General features: G+C 38.6%; 1 protein-coding gene across 1 annotated transcript in view; it reads right to left on the minus strand.

The window, feature by feature from the left end:
- Positions 1-22,393, minus strand: part of LOC124555324 (endoribonuclease Dcr-1-like) — a 290,534-nt gene that overhangs the window by 59,204 nt on the left and 208,937 nt on the right. The window contains exons 13-16 of the mRNA XM_047129202.1: positions 18,532-18,673; positions 18,174-18,413; positions 12,430-12,609; positions 582-795 (exon numbers count right to left, since the gene is read on the minus strand). Coding sequence (XP_046985158.1) covers positions 582-795; positions 12,430-12,609; positions 18,174-18,413; positions 18,532-18,673 — 776 coding nt within the window. The remainder of the gene's footprint in view (positions 1-581; positions 796-12,429; positions 12,610-18,173; positions 18,414-18,531; positions 18,674-22,393) is intronic.

Below are 22,393 nucleotides of genomic sequence, written 5' to 3' on the forward strand. Positions count from 1 at the left end.
ACAGGTTGACTAACAATATTAAACACGGAATCCTACATGTCATAGAGATAACTAATGTTTGAAAAAAGTGGACAAAGCACATTCTTTTCCTGTACTCTTAATGTCTACAATAATTATTAATATTATCTCTGTGATGATACTAAAACAAAACAAAAACAAAAGAAAACACCAATTACCTCTATTAAAAAGCCACTACTGATTCTATGTAACTCATACCCATGCATTGGTACTAATGTTTCTATTGCTGCTACTGTCACCACACTTTTCCTCTGTTTAGTTTGCTAATTATGGCTACTGTTTCCTTGTAGAGTTCATATATTGGCATGCATACAAGTATTTGTGGCTGGAAAACCAACTGATACATGTCTGCTACGCTAATCCACACCTGTTCCTACATCTAGCTTGCAGTCTTTGCATTTTTAACATTCTTGGAGTCTATGGAGCAAATGTAGAGGTTTTCAGTAAAGTGAACTACTTCTATTTTATTGCAGATCATTATTTTCACGTGTCCCAATTTACAACACGTACTGTGTTTTCAACACCACTCAAATTTTATTTAAAAAAATAATAAAAGTACTCACTTTTTCTCGTAGGTACGATAAAATAAGAATTTTCTGATGCCTGTGGGTCAAACATCATAAGATACTTCTGCAGTCGTAGGACACTTGTGAAAGTGTAATTCAGGAATGTTACGATCATACCAATTTTCTCTTTTGTTAATATCACATTTGTGTCTGACAGTTCTAGGTTGACACTAACTTCACCAGAGCGTGTGAAGATAGGAAAGGGACAGATCTGGAAGAAAAAACACACACATTATATGTGATACCAAATACAACACAGATAACAGAGTTTAAATATTTTCATAATATACAATATGGAAAATGGAACACACATTTTTGTAATAGCAGTATCAGTAGAGAGGCTCAAATCTACACAGTTTCCATCAATACAATTACTGCCATCTTATATTATTTAGTAGTAAATGTAACAACTCATGATGTAGGGGAGGCACTCAGTCTCTGAAAGACACACAAACAAGACTGAAAACTTTGTTGGTTTTTAGACTTTTTTTAAAATCTAGCAAAGTTCTCAGGCATATTTTTGTGCCCTTAGATGACTCAGTGCCTCCACTAAACAGTGAATTGTTACCTTTACTCCTAATTATTTACATTCTAGCAGGACTTTCCATTGCCATAGTTACTCCACCTATACTGATTTGTACAGTCACTCAAAATACTTGACCAATTCTATAGACTACTTATCACTGACACTAAAGTAAAACATTTCAGGTCTTTATACAAGGGCAAATTAAAAAGTTTCCTTTTGAGGATGTTTCTGCAGCATATATGTAACACAGCATGACTCTGATGTGGATATATATGGGAAATGTCCGCCCCCGGCAGCTGAGTGGTCAGCGCGACTGACTGTCAATCCTAAGGGCCTGGGTTCGATTCCCAGCTGGGTCGAAGATTTTCTACACTCTGTATAACTTTCCTTAGTTCAGAAAATTCTACAATAGTTTTATTCACATTTATTCACATTTATCCACATTTTTCATATCCTATTCATCTACTTTTGTTTCTTCCACACAATTTTTATTTGTTTCACCAGGACACCAGTGATGTGTGTAGTAGTTTCCAGAAGAATGTTACAGTATCGTTTCTACTATTTAATTAAAATACACTCCTGGAAATGGAAAAAAGAACACATTGACACCGGTGTGTCAGACCCACCATACTTGCTCCGGACACTGCGAGAGGGCTGTACAAGCAGTGATCACACGCACGGCACAGCGGACACACCAGGAACCGCGGTGTTGGCCGTCGAATGGCGCTAGCTGCGCAGCATTTGTGCACCGCCGCCGTCAGTGTCAGCCAGTTTGCCGTGGCATACGGAGCTCCATCGCAGTTTTTAACACTGGTAGCATGCCGCGACAGCGTGGACGTGAACCGTATGTGCAGTTGACGGACTTTGAGCGAGGGCGTATAGTGGGCATGCGGGAGGCCGGGTGGACGTACCGCCGAATTGCTCAACACGTGGGGCGTGAGGTCTCCACAGTACATCGATGTTGTCGCCAGCGGTCGGCGGAAGGTGCACGTGCCCGTCGACCTGGGACCGGACCGCAGCGACGCACGGATGCACGCCAAGACCGTAGGATCCTACGCAGTGCCGTAGGGGACCGCACCGCCACTTCCCAGCAAATTAGGGACACCGTTGCTCCTGGGGTATCGGCGAGGACCATTCGTAACCGTCTCCATGAAGCTGGGCTACGGTCCCGCACACCGTTAGGCCGTCTTCCGCTCACGCCCCAACATCGTGCAGCCCGCCTCCAGTGGTGTCGCGACAGGCTTGAATGGAGGGACGAATGGAGACGTGTCGTCTTCAGCGATGAGAGTCGCTTCTGCCTTGGTGCCAATGATGGTCGTATGCGTGTTTGGCGCCGTGCAGGTGAGCGCCACAATCAGGACTGCATACGACCGAGGCACACAGGGCCAACACCTGGCATCATGGTGTGGGGAGCGATCTCCTACACTGGCCGTACACCACTGGTGATCGTCGAGGGGACACTGAATAGTGCACGGTACATCCAAACCGTCATCGAACCCATCGTTCTACCATTCCTAGACCGGCAAGGGAACTTGCTGTTCCAACAGGACAATGCACGTCCGCATGTACCCCGTGCCACCCAACGTGCTCTAGAAGGTGTAAGTCAACTACCCTGGCCAGCAAGATCTCCGGATCTGTCCCCCATTGAGCATGTTTGGGACTGGATGAAGCGTCGTCTCACGCGGTCTGCACGTCCAGCACGAACGCTGGTCCAACTGAGGCGCCAGGTGGAAATGGCATGGCAAGCCGTTCCACAGGACTACATCCAGCATCTCTACGATCGTCTCCATGGGAGAATGGCAGCCTGCATTGCTGCGAAAGGTGGATATACACTGTACTAGTGCCGACATTGTGCATGCTCTGTTGCCTGTGTCTATGTGCCTGTGGTTCTGTCAGTGTGATCATGTGATGTATCTGACCCCAGGAATGTGTCAATAAAGTTTCCCCTTCCTGGGACAATGAATTCACGGTGTTCTTATTTCAACTTCCAGGAGTGTATTTCTTCAGTGCAGAGCATTAAACAAGTTTTTCAATTTCATTTGACACTTTCCCACATTTAAAGCCAATTCACACTGGCCATCACATCATATCAAGATCACCATCAGGTTAGTTTGTATTCATGCTGCCTGCAATGTCACATCATGTGCCGTCACATCACATTACATCAATTCACTCAGTCCAATAATGAACAGTTAAAGTGAGCTTATGAGTTACCATTCATGATACAAAGAGTCAGAGTATAGTACTGAAACTGAGGAACTAACACTGATAAAGTTTATTAATGGCTGAAGCAAACTTAATGATGCATGTACTTGATCAATTTTGTGCAGTTAAGTGTCGAGGAGTGAAACAACATTTCAAAACATTGACATTTATTTGCTAGCAAAAACATAAACACACAAATACCTCCAACAATATATATAAAGAAATAAATAGAGCCTGTCTAACTTATCCATTATGTTTTTCTCCTTATGTAACTAACAACATCATAAACAACTGTATTTTCCTCCTTCATTAAAGTTGACTTTTTCACTTAAAATGTTATTCAATGAAAATTGCTTCATCAACTATGTTCTTATTTACATACAGTGTGGGCATCAATTCTGTTCAGTTATTGTAAAACCTAAATAAATAATTTGCTTTCAAATATCTGACCTCACTTGTGGAACAACACTCAATGGATGAAATATCCAAGTCATCATGGAAATTTGCAATTAGCTACAAAAACAATGCACAATGACAAAACAAAGATTAAAAAGAAACAAAAGCATGAGATCCACTACTATAACTCAAGTGAGTGTTGCAAAAATAGGTTAACTTCTGATGTTAGCAAATGACGCCACCATCAAAACTCTCTTGCCAACAAACTGTGATGTGACGTCATTTGATGGCAAGCATGAATTGGCCTTTATTCTTCATTTTGTGAACAGACGGGCCCAAATTTCAGAATGAATTTAGCTTTGTGTCCAGATTTCCTCTCACCAGTCTGTAGTCCCAAGGATTTCTGGGTATTATAATCAAAGAGCTACAGATTTAATTATTTTTATGTGGTGGTCAAAACTATGGTTGGTATAGTGTTATAATTTCTCATACATGATCCGTCTGTGCTGATTTTCATAGTTTTTATGCTCTTTAATGAACAAATTTTGGTTTCTAATTAAATAGTTAGTTGCAAAAGACTGTTAGTATTGTTCCTTTGAATGTGAATAACATAAACATGTAAAATGGCAGAAAACCAAGTACACATTTATAATATCTGTAGAAGTGGTCAATTAGTGTTGCTGATTTAATAAGGTCATTGTTACTGCACTGGGACATGTAAGAGTCAAATGCAGAACACTGAGCTTATGGTATGCTCGTAACAAAAGAAATGCAGTGCGGTGATACTTACCTTTAACCATAGTGAAATTTGGCTTTGACAAAATGTTTCGATGGGAATTTTGAATGTCTCATTGGTCCCAAGAATAGGTCCAACCAGATGGAGAAGGGTATATGTATAAGACTGGCACTACTATTTTTTTCTTTTTCATGTGTGATTTCATCACTTTAATGTTCCGGTATGTGTTGACTCTACACTGTTTCCAGGAGAGGGATTATATTTGAATTGTAAAATTGGCCGGGAAATGAGACAGCAGAATTACACATGACTGCCAATCATGATCGTTTATACATATGGACTATGCTGTTTTATAATTGGAGAGAGAGAGAGAGAGAGAGAGAGAGAGAGAGAGAGAGAGAGAGAGAGAGAGAGAGAGAGGGGGGGGGGGGGGGGGGGGGGGAGATTCTGTTCCATAAAGCTGACTTTCTGCAGCATAGTTAGAATCTATGGTGTTGTAATGACGTGGTTGCTTAAATGAAGTTCATGACGTATTTCCCACAAAATTTTTTTCCATCCTACACATTTTGGTATTATTTTTGTGGGAAATTAAATTTACATATATTGTGTCTTCATTGGGTTATATTGCTTGTGACTGTTAGTTGGTTAGTCCTAACTGCAATCAGTCCAAGAGCCATTCATAAAAAATTTAGGCCTGTTAAGTGGTGTGATTTTCAGTAAATTGTGATACTGTTATGCAGAAAAACTTTGTTGAGATTTTCAATTATATTTTAATTATGTGGATAGTGTATGTATATCGTATTTGACAAATAACCTCCAGTATTTCAATTCTGGATACACTTTGGCCAAAAAAGACAAATTCCAATGCAAATTTGGCCCAACGAGTTCGAAAGTCCACCAGAATACATGGACTTAGGTAACAGCTGCTAGGTAAGAGGCATGCCCAACACGCCTGCCTATCACTACCTGTGGCTGCACTATAAACCTATCAGCACAGAGAACTGGACCGTAGTCATGTTCCGACTGCACTTATGTATCGTTCCTTGTATGCAGTGTTGCCTGGTTTCACATATTGCTACGTTTAGGCTCTCAATCTGGTTTACACCCCAAAATTGTCATTCCATCATGTTTTTTTACTGTTCATCCATCAACGATGTTGTCCTTGGGGTTTTTGCCAACTCACTGTCAATGCCCTCGACCAGCATCTCCTGATTGTTTCAGATTCTGGTTACTATACTAACATTCAAATCTTAAGGAATGAAATCTTCTATCTCAGAAGAATGTTTCTGTCTGGTAATTTACTGCCCTTCTTTCAATGTTGTGCCAGTGTTATAATTATTTAGAGTTTTATGAAATTTATTCACAGTTGTGGAATATTTCTGACATTGGCTGCATTAGTTATCCAAACATGCTTCCAGGACTGACTCAAACTTCCACATGTCATACTGTCTACGACCCCATCACTTGCAACTTTACTTGGTTTCCTGCCACAGAGTTTCAAGAAGGCAAACATAGTCAATATTATTATTACAATTATCATTTTGGCAATCAAGGCTTGTAATATTTATTTTTAACATTGGCGACAATCTTGCAGCTGTACTAAATTTATTTAAATTGTTAAATCTTTCCAACACAAGTCACCTCTTGACAACAGCTGAGGAGTACCCAGTCAAAAGCTTGTGGGCTTTAAACTACTTGACACAGCATGATGACCATGTGAATTTTATCACTGTGAAACCTTGCATTCATATAACATAAGGCAATGGTTTTATAAGTTCGGGCACAAGTCGTGAGCCTACCAAAGCACAGTTCACTAACGGCTCAGAAGTAGATGAGCTGAACCCAAAAAGAAAACAGAGTATGAATGTTGGTCCCTAAGCCCTAAAAAAGAGGAAATAAGAAACCAGAAAATAGCAAAACATGAATATTTATGTTGAGTTGCAGTGTTAAAAATGAAGTAGTATTAGATAATCAGAATCAAAGGGAAGTCAAGCTGAAGAAGTAAACATCCTGAATAATGTTATGCATGCAGAACCTAGTAATGAAGGTAACAAAACAACAAGAAAACATGCAAAAGGTAAAGGATCCATCTGTATGAAAAATAAATGAAGCTAAAATTTGTAGAATAAAAGGTATGTAATACAAACATACTGTACATAAGGAAAAACAGAAAAACTTGAAATAACAAGAGAATCTACGAATATGGATCCACAATGGTCACTGAAATTATGCTGCAAGTCAAAGAACAAGAGAATGTGTTCTTCAATATCCAAGAAGAAGATTTTTTTTATGTTGGGACCCTAGTTCACAGAAAAGAAGTGAAACAAAAAACCAACGAAGCACATCAAAAAGAAAATGTAGTCTCCAGGACAGTTTAAAAGTACAAGATGATGTGTTGCCCATGAGTAAAGAAATGTTCCTTTAAACTTTAGGTATTGGTGAATGGTCAATCAGTGGTTGGGCTTAACAGAGTAAAGAGGCTGATTATTCCAAAACAAGAAGGAAATTGAAAGAATAAAGTACTGCACTGAAAGAAAATGTCCATAAATATTTAGATAAAATTTCCAAGTTGTCGTCCTATTATTGCCCCATTTTTCCATCATTTAGTAAATTGTACAGAGCACAGGAAATGAGTGCAATAGCTTTAATATTGAACCAACTGCTGAAAGAGATTCATTTCTAAAAATTCTTTATTTCATCCAAAGGAAGATGAATGTGATTCTGTTCCTCTTATAAATTAGGGTACATAATATTTCAGAGAATCAGTACATTGTTTATCAGATAAAGAAAGAAAAGGAAGGCATGACAAGTCTAAAGATAAAACGACATCTGAAGCAGTAAAAACAGAAGCTAGCATGTCACAGTTTCACTGTTCATAATTTCGAGGATTGTTTAGCAATATGTTATATTTGGCATGAAGGAGGAGGAAGGCTCGACACTAATGTGTTTACAACTTTCATGACAGATCTTTTAGACACACAAATAAAAGACTGTGGCAAAAATAAATATAAAATATTTTATAATGTTGGCTTTTGTGCTCAGAGCCAAAATGTACTTCTCTAAAATGTCTTACAACATGACAGCATAGCAAACAGTATGACAATCATTCATAAATACTTACCTAAGGGATGCATTCAAATGGAATGTGATAATGTGCATTCCAGAACTGAATGCAGAGTGAGAAACAAGGTGCTCTATTCTCTGGCTAATTACATTCAAGTGATAAAGGAAGCAGAGTGAGAAACAAGGTGCTCTATTCTCTGGCTAATTACATTCAAGTGATAAAGGAAGCAAGGTATGACAAACAGGACCAGTATAGAGCAAAGTATGTATCTCATTATTTATTTAAAGACTTCTCATTTCATCTGGGGAATCAAGTATGAGATTTGTGTGTTACAGACATATTCGCTCTGAGGTAAATCCATCTGTAGGTATTGAATATAAACTGGATTTTGAAGAGAACAGGAAATTACTTCCCTTATGCCCCAAAACAGTCATCACGAATATAGAAAAATCTGAGCAAAGGAGCTGACTCAATTTGTGCACAAAATATCATGATGTATGTCTGTAAGATCAGTTATTCCAAGACATTATCATCCTCTTTATGAGAATTTTCTTTGTATTTAATGTCAGCAATTTGTGAGAAAAACACAAAGAACTTTTCCATAACTTTTATTTTTTGAGAACAGATTTTTAAATTCAAATCAGATTTGTTTTATGTGTTTGTATGCTCAGTTCTGTTAATAACATAAGAAACTACACTGCTCTGTGAATTTAAGTTTGAGATGGATAAAGTAACACAACATATTAACTACAAGATGGAAATAAATGAAAGTTGCCAGAGGACTCCCAGGCATACACAGAAAGTTGGACGTCACATGGTGGCCAGCGTGACTACAGTGCCAAATGGGGCTGGCCCCACAACGCATGGCAGTTGGAATGGGAAAAGACTGTGTGTGTGTGTGTGTGTGTGTGTGTGTGTGTGTGTGTGTGTGTGTGTATCAGGGAGCAGTTACGGTGTGCTATTGTTATGTCTTGCGCTACAACCTGGCCCGAAGACAACATTTGTTTCACTTCACATAGGTAAGAATCATCAGGAAACAGGAAGGAGGTCAAAATGTGATGAGTGTAGCCCAGGAGTTGGGCATTGCTCACAGTGTCGTTGCACCTGCATAGGGAGCAGTCAAAACCACAGATACTGCTGCATGAAGGAGAGGAGGTGGTCAACCATGGTCATATACAGTAGCAGATAACCACTACATTGTGTAACACACAAGAAGCAACCCACATAAAACAAGGGTGTAATTTCAGTCATATTTAATAGGACTGAAAGGCATGCAATATCATGCTCCACAGCAGCACGGTGACTGCGGGAGGATCTGTTTGATCGATGAACAGCACGTTCTGTTCGGTTGACATCTCCACATCAGTGGCCCATTGGCGATGGTGCCAAGAGCATGGGACTGGACCAAAAATGAGTTGGTCTGTCCATTGCCCCCACTTAAATCTCACTGTGCAAGTGTGTGATATGTTGGGAAGATGTATTCCGGCACATCCTCATGCAACAATTAGATCCAGCTGTTGTCAACCATGCTGGTTGAAGAATGGAATGCACTACCACAAGAAATCCTTACCAAGCTTGTGGCCAGTGTGGGAGCAGAATGCACAGTATGCACTACTGTCCATGACTTCAGTGTAATTATTGCCTCAAAAAAGTGTCATTTCTGTGATCTTACTGTGTTTTTCTTTCAGTTAGCTTCCATACTATACTGTAGCAGTTCTTTCTGTGTACAGTTTGAGTTTCACCGAGTTTTGTTACTTGGAAGAAACACATCATACGAAAGTCACTTTTGTTCTTAAGTTTTGCACACCAGTGTTTTTCAGTGCAAAAACTTGAGTTTTGTTTCAAAACCTCATATTTTAATAAATAGGATCATTAATACCATAAAATTGTTGAATAATATGTGCAGCAGATATTGTTACTTTAGGTTATGACTCAGCATCACTTTAAAGTAGTAGGACTTGCATCAATTAAAAATTGTGTGTGTCAGAAAAATTTTTTGTGTTCTGTAAAATAGTATATGTTTGAGATACAATGTTTTGTTTGTGTAATGATGACATATTCTCTCTCCATTTTCCCTAAGTAATAATTGTGTTTTGTTTTTTCTTGAAGAATGCATTTAGGATAAATATTTAGTTTTTCCCAGACATTTTGCCACAAAATATTTATTCCTCAACTTTATTCCCAATCTTGCATTAAAAGTACCCATAATGATACAGTCATCTAAAAATGGATGATGCAGGTGAACAAATACAATTCATATTCCCTGATTTCCAAAAGGAATTTGACAATGCACAACATTATCAACTGATACTCAACATATGAGGGTGGTTTGAAAAGTTCTCTGGATCACCACGAGAGGTCAGCACTAGCGCAACGATTTGTTCACATGATACTCATTGGACTGTTGCCTGTAAACATGTGCCACATCAGTGCTCTTGGAAGAGAGCTGTGGTGGTGATGTGGCTCTGTTGTTGTTCCTGCGTATTGATTTGCGAAGACTGGGAAAAAAAAAAAAAAAAAAAAAAAAAAAAAAAAAAAAAAAAAAAAAAAAAAAAATCGAGATTCGAGCAGTGATTAAGTACTTCGTAAAGAAAGGTATGAAAGCAAAGGCCATTCACGCTTATATCCAGAATACGCTGGGAGACTCTGCTCCTTCACATTCAACTGTTGCCAAGTGGAAAAATAAATTCAAATTTGGTCAGGAGAGCTTAGATGATCCATGCAGTGGTCGGCCAAGATGTGTCACTGCTGCAGAAATCATTCCAAAAGTGCACAAAATGGTCATGGAGGATCACTGATTGAAAGTGTGTGAAATTGCTCACACTTGCCAGATGTCATCTGAAAGGGTATATCACATTTTAACTGAAGAAACAGAAATGAAAAAATTATCTGCAAGATGGGTGTCATGACTCGTGACACTGGATCAAATCGCGTGCCATCACCATGGCAAAATTCCACAAAATAAGATATGAACTGTTGCCACACCTGCCTTATTCACCTGATATGGCGGATGAAGATTCACTTCACATGAAGAATTGATAGCCAGAGCTGACAACTATTTTGCTGCCCTGGAGGAAACTCATTTTTGAGATGGGATTTAGGCACTGGAACATCATTGGACCAAGTGCATTAATTTACAAGGAGACTAAATTGAAAAACACAAAAAGTTTCAGTGATGTAAGTACTTTTTTTTTTCTTTTCTGTTCTGAGAACTTTTCAAACCAGCCTTGTATGACCATATTGAGTATTTCCAAAATATGATTGACTTGAGAAATTTTTGACTAATAGATGCTACTACATTATATTAAACAGTGAACACACAATATAAGTGAAAGAAACACCATGTGTGGCACAGGGAAGTGTTACTGTGCCACAAGTGTTGTCAACGTATATAAACCATTTATCAGATTGGGTCAGCATCACTTTCAGATTGTATGCTAATTATGCTCTTGCCTACAGTAAAAAAACATCACTGGATGATGATAAGGAAATGTAGAATGACTTGAAAAGTACTTCTACTTAGTGCACTAAAAAGCAAATCTCTTTACATGTGTATTATTATGTGCATAACATTGAGAAAGAACCAGATAGTATTTCATTGCAAAATTAATGGTAAGCATCTGGAGCCTTTAATATAGTTTAAATATCTAGGGCTAGTACTATGAAATGGGACAAACAAGCCCTATTTCAGTATTTGAAATCAGAAAGTAGGCTTGATGGCAAACACTGAGAGAATTTAAAGCTAATGAATAAGACTCTGGGAAAAAGGCAACATTTTGCTCATGAAAATCTTTTAGGTAAACTTAGAATCACTGTTCAAGAGATACTGTACAAGAATTCTGAGGCATACACTCAGTTCTTTTCTTCTGCTTCCTCCATAGGATAATGGAGTAGGATAGAGTCACTAATAATAGTATGAATTTCCCTCCACCTTGTACTGTACACAGGCTTGTGGAGTATATACACAGAAAGAGATGTCAAACTCAAGAAACATTATCCTGAATTAAACTAATGAGCAATGTGTAAATTTAGTAATACATACTACAACCATTCAACTGTCATCATTACTCTTCATCTTGTCAAGTGCACAGCAGAAAAATAAAGAAATTACTTGCTGGTGTTACTCAAATGATCACAGAATGTAATACTGCATGGCCAATGAACTGATACATAAAGAAACTGCAATTAAATGAATAAAACACCGATCCATTTAGCTCTTCTTAAGCAGAATTAGAAAACTTCCAAAGGTAATATTTCTGGATGTTTATGAGATAATCTCTATTTATGATAAATAGTCAAACAGAAGAAATACAAAGGCAGACATTGCAAAAGTTAAACAAGAAGTATACAACGGTGATTCATTCAACTAGAAACTTCTAGTCTTGCTTGGTAATTACACATACACTTTAAGAACCATGACACTGTTCAGCTACACTACCAGTTTGAAAGTGCCCTTATATTTACAATATATTTTTCCAAGGCAGATTTCGCATGTATGTATTAAAAATCTTCAACCGAGTTTAAAAAATTGAACCCTACTTGGCATAGCAAACATTGCACTCTGTATGAAAGTAGTAAGAATGAACCAGAGATAAGTAATTTAAAGATATACTACTGTCAAAGAAAAAAATCATTATCATCAACAACATCCAACAGCAGTCTCATGTACCTCATGCTCTGTGACTACACAAACTGTTCAGCCCACTGTGGTCTTTCTAATTCTCCCCTCCCTTGGGAATGATATTGGAGCACTTCATATGGTAACTTACATTCTGACTATGGGCTACAAAATCATGCTGGTATCATTTAGATTGGCACAAAAGTTATATCACTGAAAATGAATTAACTATTTATAAAAATAGCCACAAGCCTTTTATTAGATATAACCAACAAAGAGCAAAGACTTTGAATGACATACCTTCGGTATAGTCTTTGATGTTACAATCCCAAAACCCTGCAGCGAGTCTTCTGGAGGATATATCTTCCTACCTCTTGTGTTCTGTTCCTCAGGCAAAGGACAAGTTAACACCATTGCCAAGTTATACAATAAAGATGGCTTGCCTGCAACTGGACGGCAATCTGTCAGAGCATCAGAGATCTGCATACAAAAAAAAAAAGGACATGTTAAAAACAAAAAAGCATACAAAAGGTGCGGTGATTTAGAAACAAACTACTATTTACAAATACAGACAGAAAATTAATGACAACACATTCAAACAGTAAACTGTTGGGTATACAAATTTGCAGTTTATCTTGTGATTATAACTAGATCATTCTATAATTGAATGATATATTGAGTGATTCAGTTAAGTTGTTAATCTCAGATATTGTGTAGGCCATTGTAATTCTGTTCCCACCCAAATAATTGTGAGAAAGTCCTCACCAAATGACATACAACAGCTTTTCACCACTATTACACAGATATCGGTATCAACTTCACTTTTTCCAATGGAACTATAGTAATTTCTGCTGCTAGTAATATAGTTCTAAAAGAGGCGAATTCAATGGCGTTTCACTTTTCAAAATCTAGTTAGAAGGTTCGGGGAAATTACTGTGTTTCTAACTTCAGATTTCTCTCTTTTGTACATGAAACCTAATGCTGTCTTATGCATAAGTTTGTGTTGTTGTATGAAACAGCCACATCTGAGTGATGAGGGCCTCCCACATTTCCCTACTTCCATGCAATCTCCACATTACAAGCCCCTTTTCTACTTGTTGATAATCACTTCTACTTTCTTTAAGCCCAACAATCAACATTAATATTTTTATTTTAAGTATTACTCTCTCTACAATATTCAGCACTCTTTCATTTAAGCCTGACTTCATGAGAAACAGTACCAGTGTGATGTGTGAGTCTTCAGAGTACATCTTACTCCTTCTTCTTTATTTTAACTACTGCCTACATTTTCCTTTCTCCTGATGGGTGAACTGGAAAAACTACCTGAAAACTACAGTGTAAAGGTCTATTTTTTTTTTTATTTTTTTTATTCAAGTGCTTGCCAATTGACAGCTCAGACAAAAAAATGAAATTAGTTTGAAATCCTTTTTTGAAGGAGAAACAATGAAAACAGCAATAGAATATGGCAATATTTCTATTAATGGGAATGACTATACCATAAATGACAGCTCACGTGTAGTAATGCTAACACATCATTTCTACAAAGCAGCATTGTATCTTGGCATTACAGTTTTGCAACCAACTATTTAATGCTGCCAGTACAGTATATATATGTGAGATAATATAACACAAATTTAAGGTAGTTTGACTGATCCAAAGTTCTGATAATATTTCATAACCATTTTAGTCCCAACAATATGAAGAAAATATAATTTTAAAATTTTCCACATAATTAACCTTTATTACCATAGTAAGCAATGAATACAAAAATAAAATACCAAAGAGAAAACATCAGTTGTTTAAAGAAGGTGGTTTCACTTTGGAATCACAGAGGTATACAGTTTTCTACTTCCTATCATTTTACGTGATATATCTGAAAGCAAATTCACATTTTTCCTAGACAAAAACTTCCATGAACTCATAATGGCTAAAAGAAATTACAGTCATAAATAACACCCAAAAATGGGCCTAAAATTTAGCAAAATTACATACTTTCCTAGTGGTTTCATATCAATAATACTCATAAAAGTAATAGTACAAACTCTCATTCAGATTACAATAACTTAGGTACAGTTACTTTCACTGTCAATGCTCCCCTCAATATGGTCATATATAAACAACTAGAAGTCTCCGTCTTGCAATAGCATCAGTGGTTTCATACAAAAGTCATTGGTACTTCAAAATAAATAAAATCAATAAAAGGGTGACTTGAGGCAGAAACCACTGGTACTCCAATGGTTAATTTATAACTGACTAGCAATGCTTTGATACATCTCAATCAAATAAAGCAGAGACAAAATCACGACTATGTATTATAAGAACTGACATAGGAGTGTGTTGACACTGAGATGTCAGATACCAATCACAGATTTGCCTTGGATTTATTTTTAGGCAAGGTGGTTTGCAACAGTGTCCACTGTCTCTGTAGTGATAGAAGCAGAACACTGCCACTACAATTTACAGCTCCAGCAGTCAGCATCTCATCTTTAGGGAAGGGAGGATAGAGAAAAGGGCGGCCTCATGTCTACGATGCAGCATATTCCAGCAACAACAACTGCAGTGCTGTCAAAAGTCATGGCCATCAACATGATAGAGACAAGGTTTTAAAACCATAGTGCCACATGAAGAGCCTCTTCATTAACATTTGTCTCTCGTGTTGTCAATAACTCACCATATTTGCTTGACTTTGTACATACCTTTTATTATGTCTGCAGTCTTGATTTAGTGGTTAAATATAAAAAAAACTGTATGCTGTGTTAGTGACTGTTTCAGCACCACATAAAACTCATATCCAATTTCAATGTGTAGCTTTCAAACAACTGCTACTACATGTCGATATATTCCTGCTCATGCACAGACTGTGGTATCAATTCCATTTTGTACTAATTTCTTTGCAGCTATTGTTAAATAAAGTTGTAGGAACGCAGTAAATTCTTATAAAACCTGCTTAAAAGATAACTTACCTAAGACACAGCAGTATTTGCTCTACGATTAACCCAACGGATGTCAAATCTAACATATAATGAAATAATAAGCAACCAGTTGCATATTAGAAATTTAATTTCTTGCCCTTCTTCAAAACATAATGCCTAATGCATTATTTGCTAGCATCAATAATAAAGTGCTTGGTCCTAAAAAATATGTGCAGGAGCAATAAGTAATATAATACTGAGTCCATGAGGCTATTGTATTGTGTTACTTATTGCTCCTGCATATATTTTTTTAGGACCATGGCATTGTGCTGTATGTACTTTATTATTGATACTCACAAATAATGCGATAGGCATAACCTTCAGTAAAAGGGCACTAAGTGCCCAAAACAGGCCAAGAAATTAAATTTCTAATATACAATTGGTTGCTTATTATTTTCTTGTACAGTACTACAGTTACTGAATATGTACAAAATAACAGATCTAAGATATTAGCACATGGTTCTGAAATACATGAAATTTATTTTATTTTACATTGCGATAAAATGTCACATCATCATTCAGTGAATCAATACCAATCGCTGACATTCAAAATCGTCACCACAGAAGACAGGCTGCTTAAGTGAGACAAATCCTATACCTCCTCTGCACATCCAACCACTAATAACATATGGATCAATAATTCATTACAGCATTCCTTGTTGCTGAAGAAGTTCATCTTGAAAGCCTCTCACAAAATACCCTGTGAAAAATGGAGCACCAAGAGATAAAGGAAGTGACTGAGTAAAGGCAAGATGAAATGCACATATGCAGCACTCTGAAGACAAAGCACTGGTGGCCAGCGTCACATACTACAAAATGAAACCATCATTAAGCAAATGTGTTCCCTGTTCCTGAAGAACATTTGTTCAAAATGGTTCAAATGGCTCTGAGCACTATGGGACTCAACTGCTGAGGTCATTAGTCCCCTAGAACTTAGAACTAGTTAAACCTAACTAACCTAAGGACATCACAAACATCCATGCCCGAGGCAGGATTCGAACCTGCGACCGTAGCGGTCTTGCGGTTCCAGACTGCAGCGCCTTTAACCGCACGGCCACTTCGGCCGGCTGAAGAACATTTGTCAACTAAACATGTGACACACAAATAAAAGTAAAAAACTTCCTCAGCTTTTAGTACCCATACAAGCATTTTGGCTATCTGTGCCTTAAGCAGGGATCTTAGTTCTTGTGCAAGATGATAGGACACTAAAATTCTACGTATATAATGAAGCGGAGTGAAATATAAATGCAATTTTAAACATATGTTTTGAAAATTTGTACTAAGATACCTGTGGTATCATTTAATCAACATGAGCACACCTTTAAAAACATAGTTAGTGGTCCACCTCACAACCACACTGCCGACACAACATTAAATTCCATCTCTTTCTTGTACTGCTGCTACTATTTCACATATATTCTTCACTTCTGAACATTGTCACTTTGCCACTCCAATAATTTCTCATTGGGTTCTACTAGAAAGGTTATCCCAATCTGGACATGCAGTATCCGAATTCTAACACATGATACAAGAACATGACTACTCAAATACATTAACCAAAACAGTTATCATATCAGATGGCTATGTTAAGCTTTCATTTCACTATAATATTATACACAGGAGAATATAGGTATTGTACTATATATTGATGTTGGTGGTTTATCATTTATGAGTATGTGTGTCAAGACACAAGAATTTTTGTGCCACTGTAATAGTTCATATGGATTTTGGGCCCCCCACACAGCTACTACTTCTTCACTCCTGCATGACTTGGAGTAATTTAGATCATTAATACATTCCAAGGCACCTTTTGCTACTTCTGAAGAAGAGTAATCTCTGGATTTTGAACGGTCATGTGAATACTGGTCCAAGCACATAGCCCATATAATTGAAAGTATTTAAGGGCAAAGCAAGGAGCAAGCCTGCCATGACATTCAATTGTTACACTCATTTGTAAAAATCTGTCTATCAGTGGACTTCTATGGAGCAAGCAATGTCAGCCACAAAAAAGGAAACAATTGACAGTGTGACTAATGTAATACAGAACAGAAGATTGAAGGATCTCTTTTGTAAACCCTATACTGTGAATGAACCATTTTGAATGATGTGGACATACATTATCTTCTCTAATTCCTACCTACACTGTCATTCCACTACAATGACAATAAAATGTTTCATGTACTAAAGGAGGTGATTTTGCATTCCATGCCATCCCATAATGTACATACATCATTCATCAGGATACACATTAAAGTCTGGTTTGTTAGAGAACAAACATAACTCCATTCATTGGGAATACTTCAACCATCAATGTTCCTTGGCCCAATATACTTGGGCACTATGATGTCATGTCAATAACAGCACGTGGCAAAAGCCCATACACATAGAGGACATGTTCTTGAAGTGGACTGCAAGTAGTTGAAGTTGATATTCTACACCCTGTAACTGTATGCAAGATCTGTTGAAGTTATGATGCATTTTGCCAACTGTTTCAATGAACAGTGAACAAAAGGTAATGATGGTGATTGACAGTAGCTGATAGTGAATGACTTTGCTCCAATTTTTAGATACATTTTGTTGCTCGAAAGTGAGGTGTCATTTGTGAAATGCCACCCTGGCACACTCCAGTCCCATTTGCAGCCTCATACTGTGACTTTGCAGCTTCAATCCTGCCAATGACTCTCCATACAAAGATTTGAGTGAATCAAATTGCTAAGTCCTCCTTTCCTCATATCTAAGTGAATACCAGAACTAATCCCCAATGACTCATGGAACTCAATCATGAGCAATTCTCCTATATTGATATTTGGTCAAGCATTTTTGTTTTCTTGTTGTAATGTTGACCATCTGTACTCAAGTCTGTTGCAAATGAAACAATCTCCCCGTGATGTATAGACATATATAGAATATTCCCCTCACTGTTTTTATCAACACAGTTCTGTTTTAACTTTTTCCCCTATTTCCATCTAACTACTTACTTTTCATTTGTTCTAAGTTTTTAAATACTGACACTGATATAACATTTTTTTAAATAGATTAATAGGAAAATCAATGATAAGAAGTGAGACATACACGCTTATAGTAATACTGCCGGCGCTTTGTTGTTCCTGGCTTTGGCTCCAATGAATCACGAGAAGCAACATCCTCTGGGTCATCAGGGTCACCAACTTGGTCACCTTCCTCATGTATGTGAAAACGTTCCTTTCCAACTGGCATGAGGTTATCATCAAGTTCCCTTGCTTGATGAAGAATACGACATGTTTCTAATGCTGCAATGCGTCGTGCAAGAACCCTCGTAGGCATTGGGAGACCCTGTATATCATTTGCCATTATACCATTTTTAACAATACATGTTTGAACAAATGTTTCATATTTTGCACAACACCAATTTTTTTCAATGTCAACATAAAATATCAAATTTCACACTCACCACAATATTGTGTTTCACAGGAGAATTGATAGGAAGGCGCACAGTACAAATGTAGTGGGTCTTTCCGTCAATTTCTTCAGTTTTCAGGGACCACAGTGGGGAAAGTCTTGTAAATGTATCACTAGGCAGTTTTGCACAATACCTGCAACACATATATCACTCATGAAATTTTAAAACTGAAATTTTATAACTTGAATCTATTGTTGAAATATGCTTAAGATGGAGAGTGCATTTTAAGTGTAACTAATGTAAGGTATACATTAACACACTAGACTAGTTCCACCACCATCATAATCTCCAACATTACATCTTGCTGTGTACATTAGGCTCATGTCTGCCCTAAACTTGTGATAAAGTAAAAATGATTATGAAACTACGTCATTGTCAATATAAACTTGTAGATTTCTGGAGTCAGTGTCACTTTCACCAAATTCAAACTGAACAGACTGTCTTGATATAATAAAATATATAGGGTTTTTCAAAAAGATTAATTCCATTTCACAGGACTCTATCTTCCACACGAATGACAACAGAAACTTGGGAAGAATTATAACATACACAATGAAACCAAAAATTTAACTTAAAGCCACTTGTAAGTTACCAGCAGAGGTCTACCTGGTGCCACTGGCTCATTCATTATCAACTGTGTGATAACACAACAAAAGAATGCATTCTGTGTTCTCCATTTCAACACATGCAATTCAGTTACAACAGTGAGGTGTGATTTTCACCAACATTATGGCACTGCACCTCCTGCAGCCCACAGCAGTCGATGATGGCACCAATAGTTTCAAGACACTGATTGTGAATGTATGCTTTCCCAGTGTATATATCTGGTGAAGAGTTCTCAGGCTTCCAGCCGGGTGGAAGTTTCTTCAAACTGCGACATTTCGATGAGTGACAAACTCATCATCACCTGGCGAAGTGTTGAGACTTTGCAGATGCTGGTCCCTTTATACCTGTGGCATGCCCCCCACCGCCTGGCTGCGGGAGGCTGTATCCAGGGGAGCTGGCAGGCGGGCTGGAGGGGGAAGGGGGTGCACTGTTTGTGTCTCCATCAGAGCATTCTGGTCACGTCTCGTGAGCTGGACGGTTCTTGCTGCGTTCACAGTGTATCGCAGCTAATGCTGGATTCCAGGCCATGATAAGTTGATAACCTTCGTCACTGTTCACAAGATTCTTGTGGACCCGTATTTCTATCGATTCTTTAATGATGCTGTCCCAATAGCTCCCAGCTCGGCACAGCACCCTGGTGTTCTCGAAATCAAAGGTGTGGTTTTCTTTGATACTATGTTCAGCTATAGCAGATTTCTCTGTCTGTCCACGTTGGACATGTCTGATGTGTTCCTCACACATTAATGGCACATACTTGGGAGTGGGTTGACTGGAGCTCTCACACCGACAGTGAGGTGCAGAAATGGCATGCTGTTGCAAAACAGATCGGCAAATTCGACAGACTCTCTGGAGCTAAGCCGATCCAGAATGTCACAAATAGCACCAGAGCTATTGTAAATTTGACAGATAAGGTGCTGGATGCACCCAAAACTTCTGTCCTCATGAAGGGGTTGAACTTCACACCTGTACCAAGGACCATAACGAAACAGGACATTATCAGCAGCATAGAGGAAGCAGTTCAGGGCCTACCCAAGGAGGAAGCTGAGCAGATCTGAAGGGAGACCTGCAGGATCATCAACAAGTCACGACTCCTGAAAGCCGACATTACTGTGCGGGAACGAGAGGCTATCTGCGCATTGAGGGATGATGCTGACACCATGGTCCTCCCAGCAGACAAGGGAAATGCAACGGTGCTGATTCACACAGTCGACTACCAACAGAAAATCTGCTCTCTGATGCAAGACCCAGCTTACAGGAAACTCAACAAGGATCCTACCTCGACGATGACCAGGAAAACCGTGGTTCTGCTGAAGGACTCTGATCTACCAGAGGCAGTGAATAAATGGCTGTATCCCAGAGCCCAACAACACCACACCTGTATGGATTGCCCAAGATTCACAAAGATGGGGTACCTCTACGGCTGATCCTGGACACTATCAACCGTCACAGTTACGGACTGACCAAATACATGGCAACACTGTTAAAACCACTGGTGGGACACAGCATTTATCATATGAAAAACTCCGTAGATTTTGTGAGAATACTGAAGGACATCCAAATACAGAGAGATAACCTACTCGTGAGCTTTGATGTCACCTCCTTGTCCACGAAAGTACCTCTACAAGACGCCTTGGCACTCCTTAATCAGCACTTCGCGCCTGAAACAGTGAAGCTCTTTGAATATGCGTTTACAACCACTTACTTCAAGTGCAATGGAGAGCATTATGAACAAGTGGATGGAGTGGTCACCAGTTCACTAGCTTCAGCACGAAGGTTCATTATAGGGCTGGTTCTCAAGGTCCCAGTATCTAGCCAAACTCCTTCATGAGGCATTACGTACAACATTTTTAAATAAGAGGGTATTATAGATGCATACACCATGCACCCAAAATCAAGCCGAAATTCCCCAAAGGCTTTGCTAAACTGGAGCAGACAAGGTCGTTCTACTCCCCATACACCAGGCTTTTCCAACAGTACCCCAGGGAGGAGGAGCCCTCCAGAGCACTCACTGTAGCGGCTTGGAGCCCACGTGGTGGGGAAAAGCAAACTCACTGTGCCCTGGCTGCATTAAGCAACAACTGACACAATAATCTGTGTTCAGTGGCAGCTATGGTCAGTTGTGGAAGTCCTGTGCCTCAGTTGGAGGATTCACTTCTATTTATTGAGAGGGATGGACATCTGCACTGCCTTGTAGGTCACAAAGTATTTAATTATACTAAGAAGAATAACATACAGCATTATTACATATTTCATCTATTGTAATGCATTTATACTTTTCAGGTGAATGATAATGAAGAAAATGGAACTGAAGCAGCAGTTCAAGCAAGCTACACAGTTGCTCACATTATAGCAATGAGTTGTAAGCCACTTTTTGTAGGACCTTTCATAAAATCGTGCATGGTAGAACTTGCAGAACGTTTGTTTCTAAGGGAGCTGCTAGCAACTGAAGGAGTTTGCCTTTCAAATCAAACAATGTCTCATCAAATACTGTTGCATTTTCATTAGCACTTGATGAAAGCACAGGTATATGTGACTGTGCTCAACTTTCATTATTAGTGTGTGATGTCGATTTGGAGCTACAAGTAACTGAGGAACTCGTGGATGTGGTGCTGCTTGATTACACTGTGACAGAACTTGATATTTTTGAAGCTGTTTGTGAATCAGTGGACAATATGAATTTGCCTTGGGATAAGCTACAGTCTGTAGCTGCAGATAGTGTGTCACAAGTGATTAGGATTTCACTTCTCATTGAAAAAGTAAACTCAAGAATGAATTTGGTGTGGTGTCACTGCCAGACACCACACTTGCAAGGTGGTAGCTTAAATCGGCCGCGGTCCATTTAGTACATGTCGGACCCGCGTGTCGCCACTGTGTGATCGCAGACCGAGCGCCACCACAAGGCAGGTCTCGAGATACGGAATAGCACTCGGCCCAGTTGTACGACGACTTTGCTAGCGACTACACTGATGAAGCCTTCTCTCATTTGCCGAGAGACAGTTAGAATAGCCTTCAGCTAAGTCCATGGCTACGACCTAGCAAGGCGCCATTAGCCTTACATAATTTGATAGTTATCGTATGAAATGTCTCAACAAGAAGAACGATGTATACAACAAGGATAAATAAAAGTTAAGTATTCGAGGAGCTGCATACTTTTCTTATTAGAATTCACTACTTATCCTGTTCCAGAATTCACGCCCGTCTGCATTAGATAGCGTGCATTTCGGCCTCCTCTATCTACAAGGTGTTG

The sequence above is a fragment of the Schistocerca americana genome, chromosome X (assembly GCF_021461395.2).
Source record: "Schistocerca americana isolate TAMUIC-IGC-003095 chromosome X, iqSchAmer2.1, whole genome shotgun sequence".
NCBI lineage: Eukaryota > Metazoa > Arthropoda > Insecta > Orthoptera > Acrididae > Schistocerca > Schistocerca americana.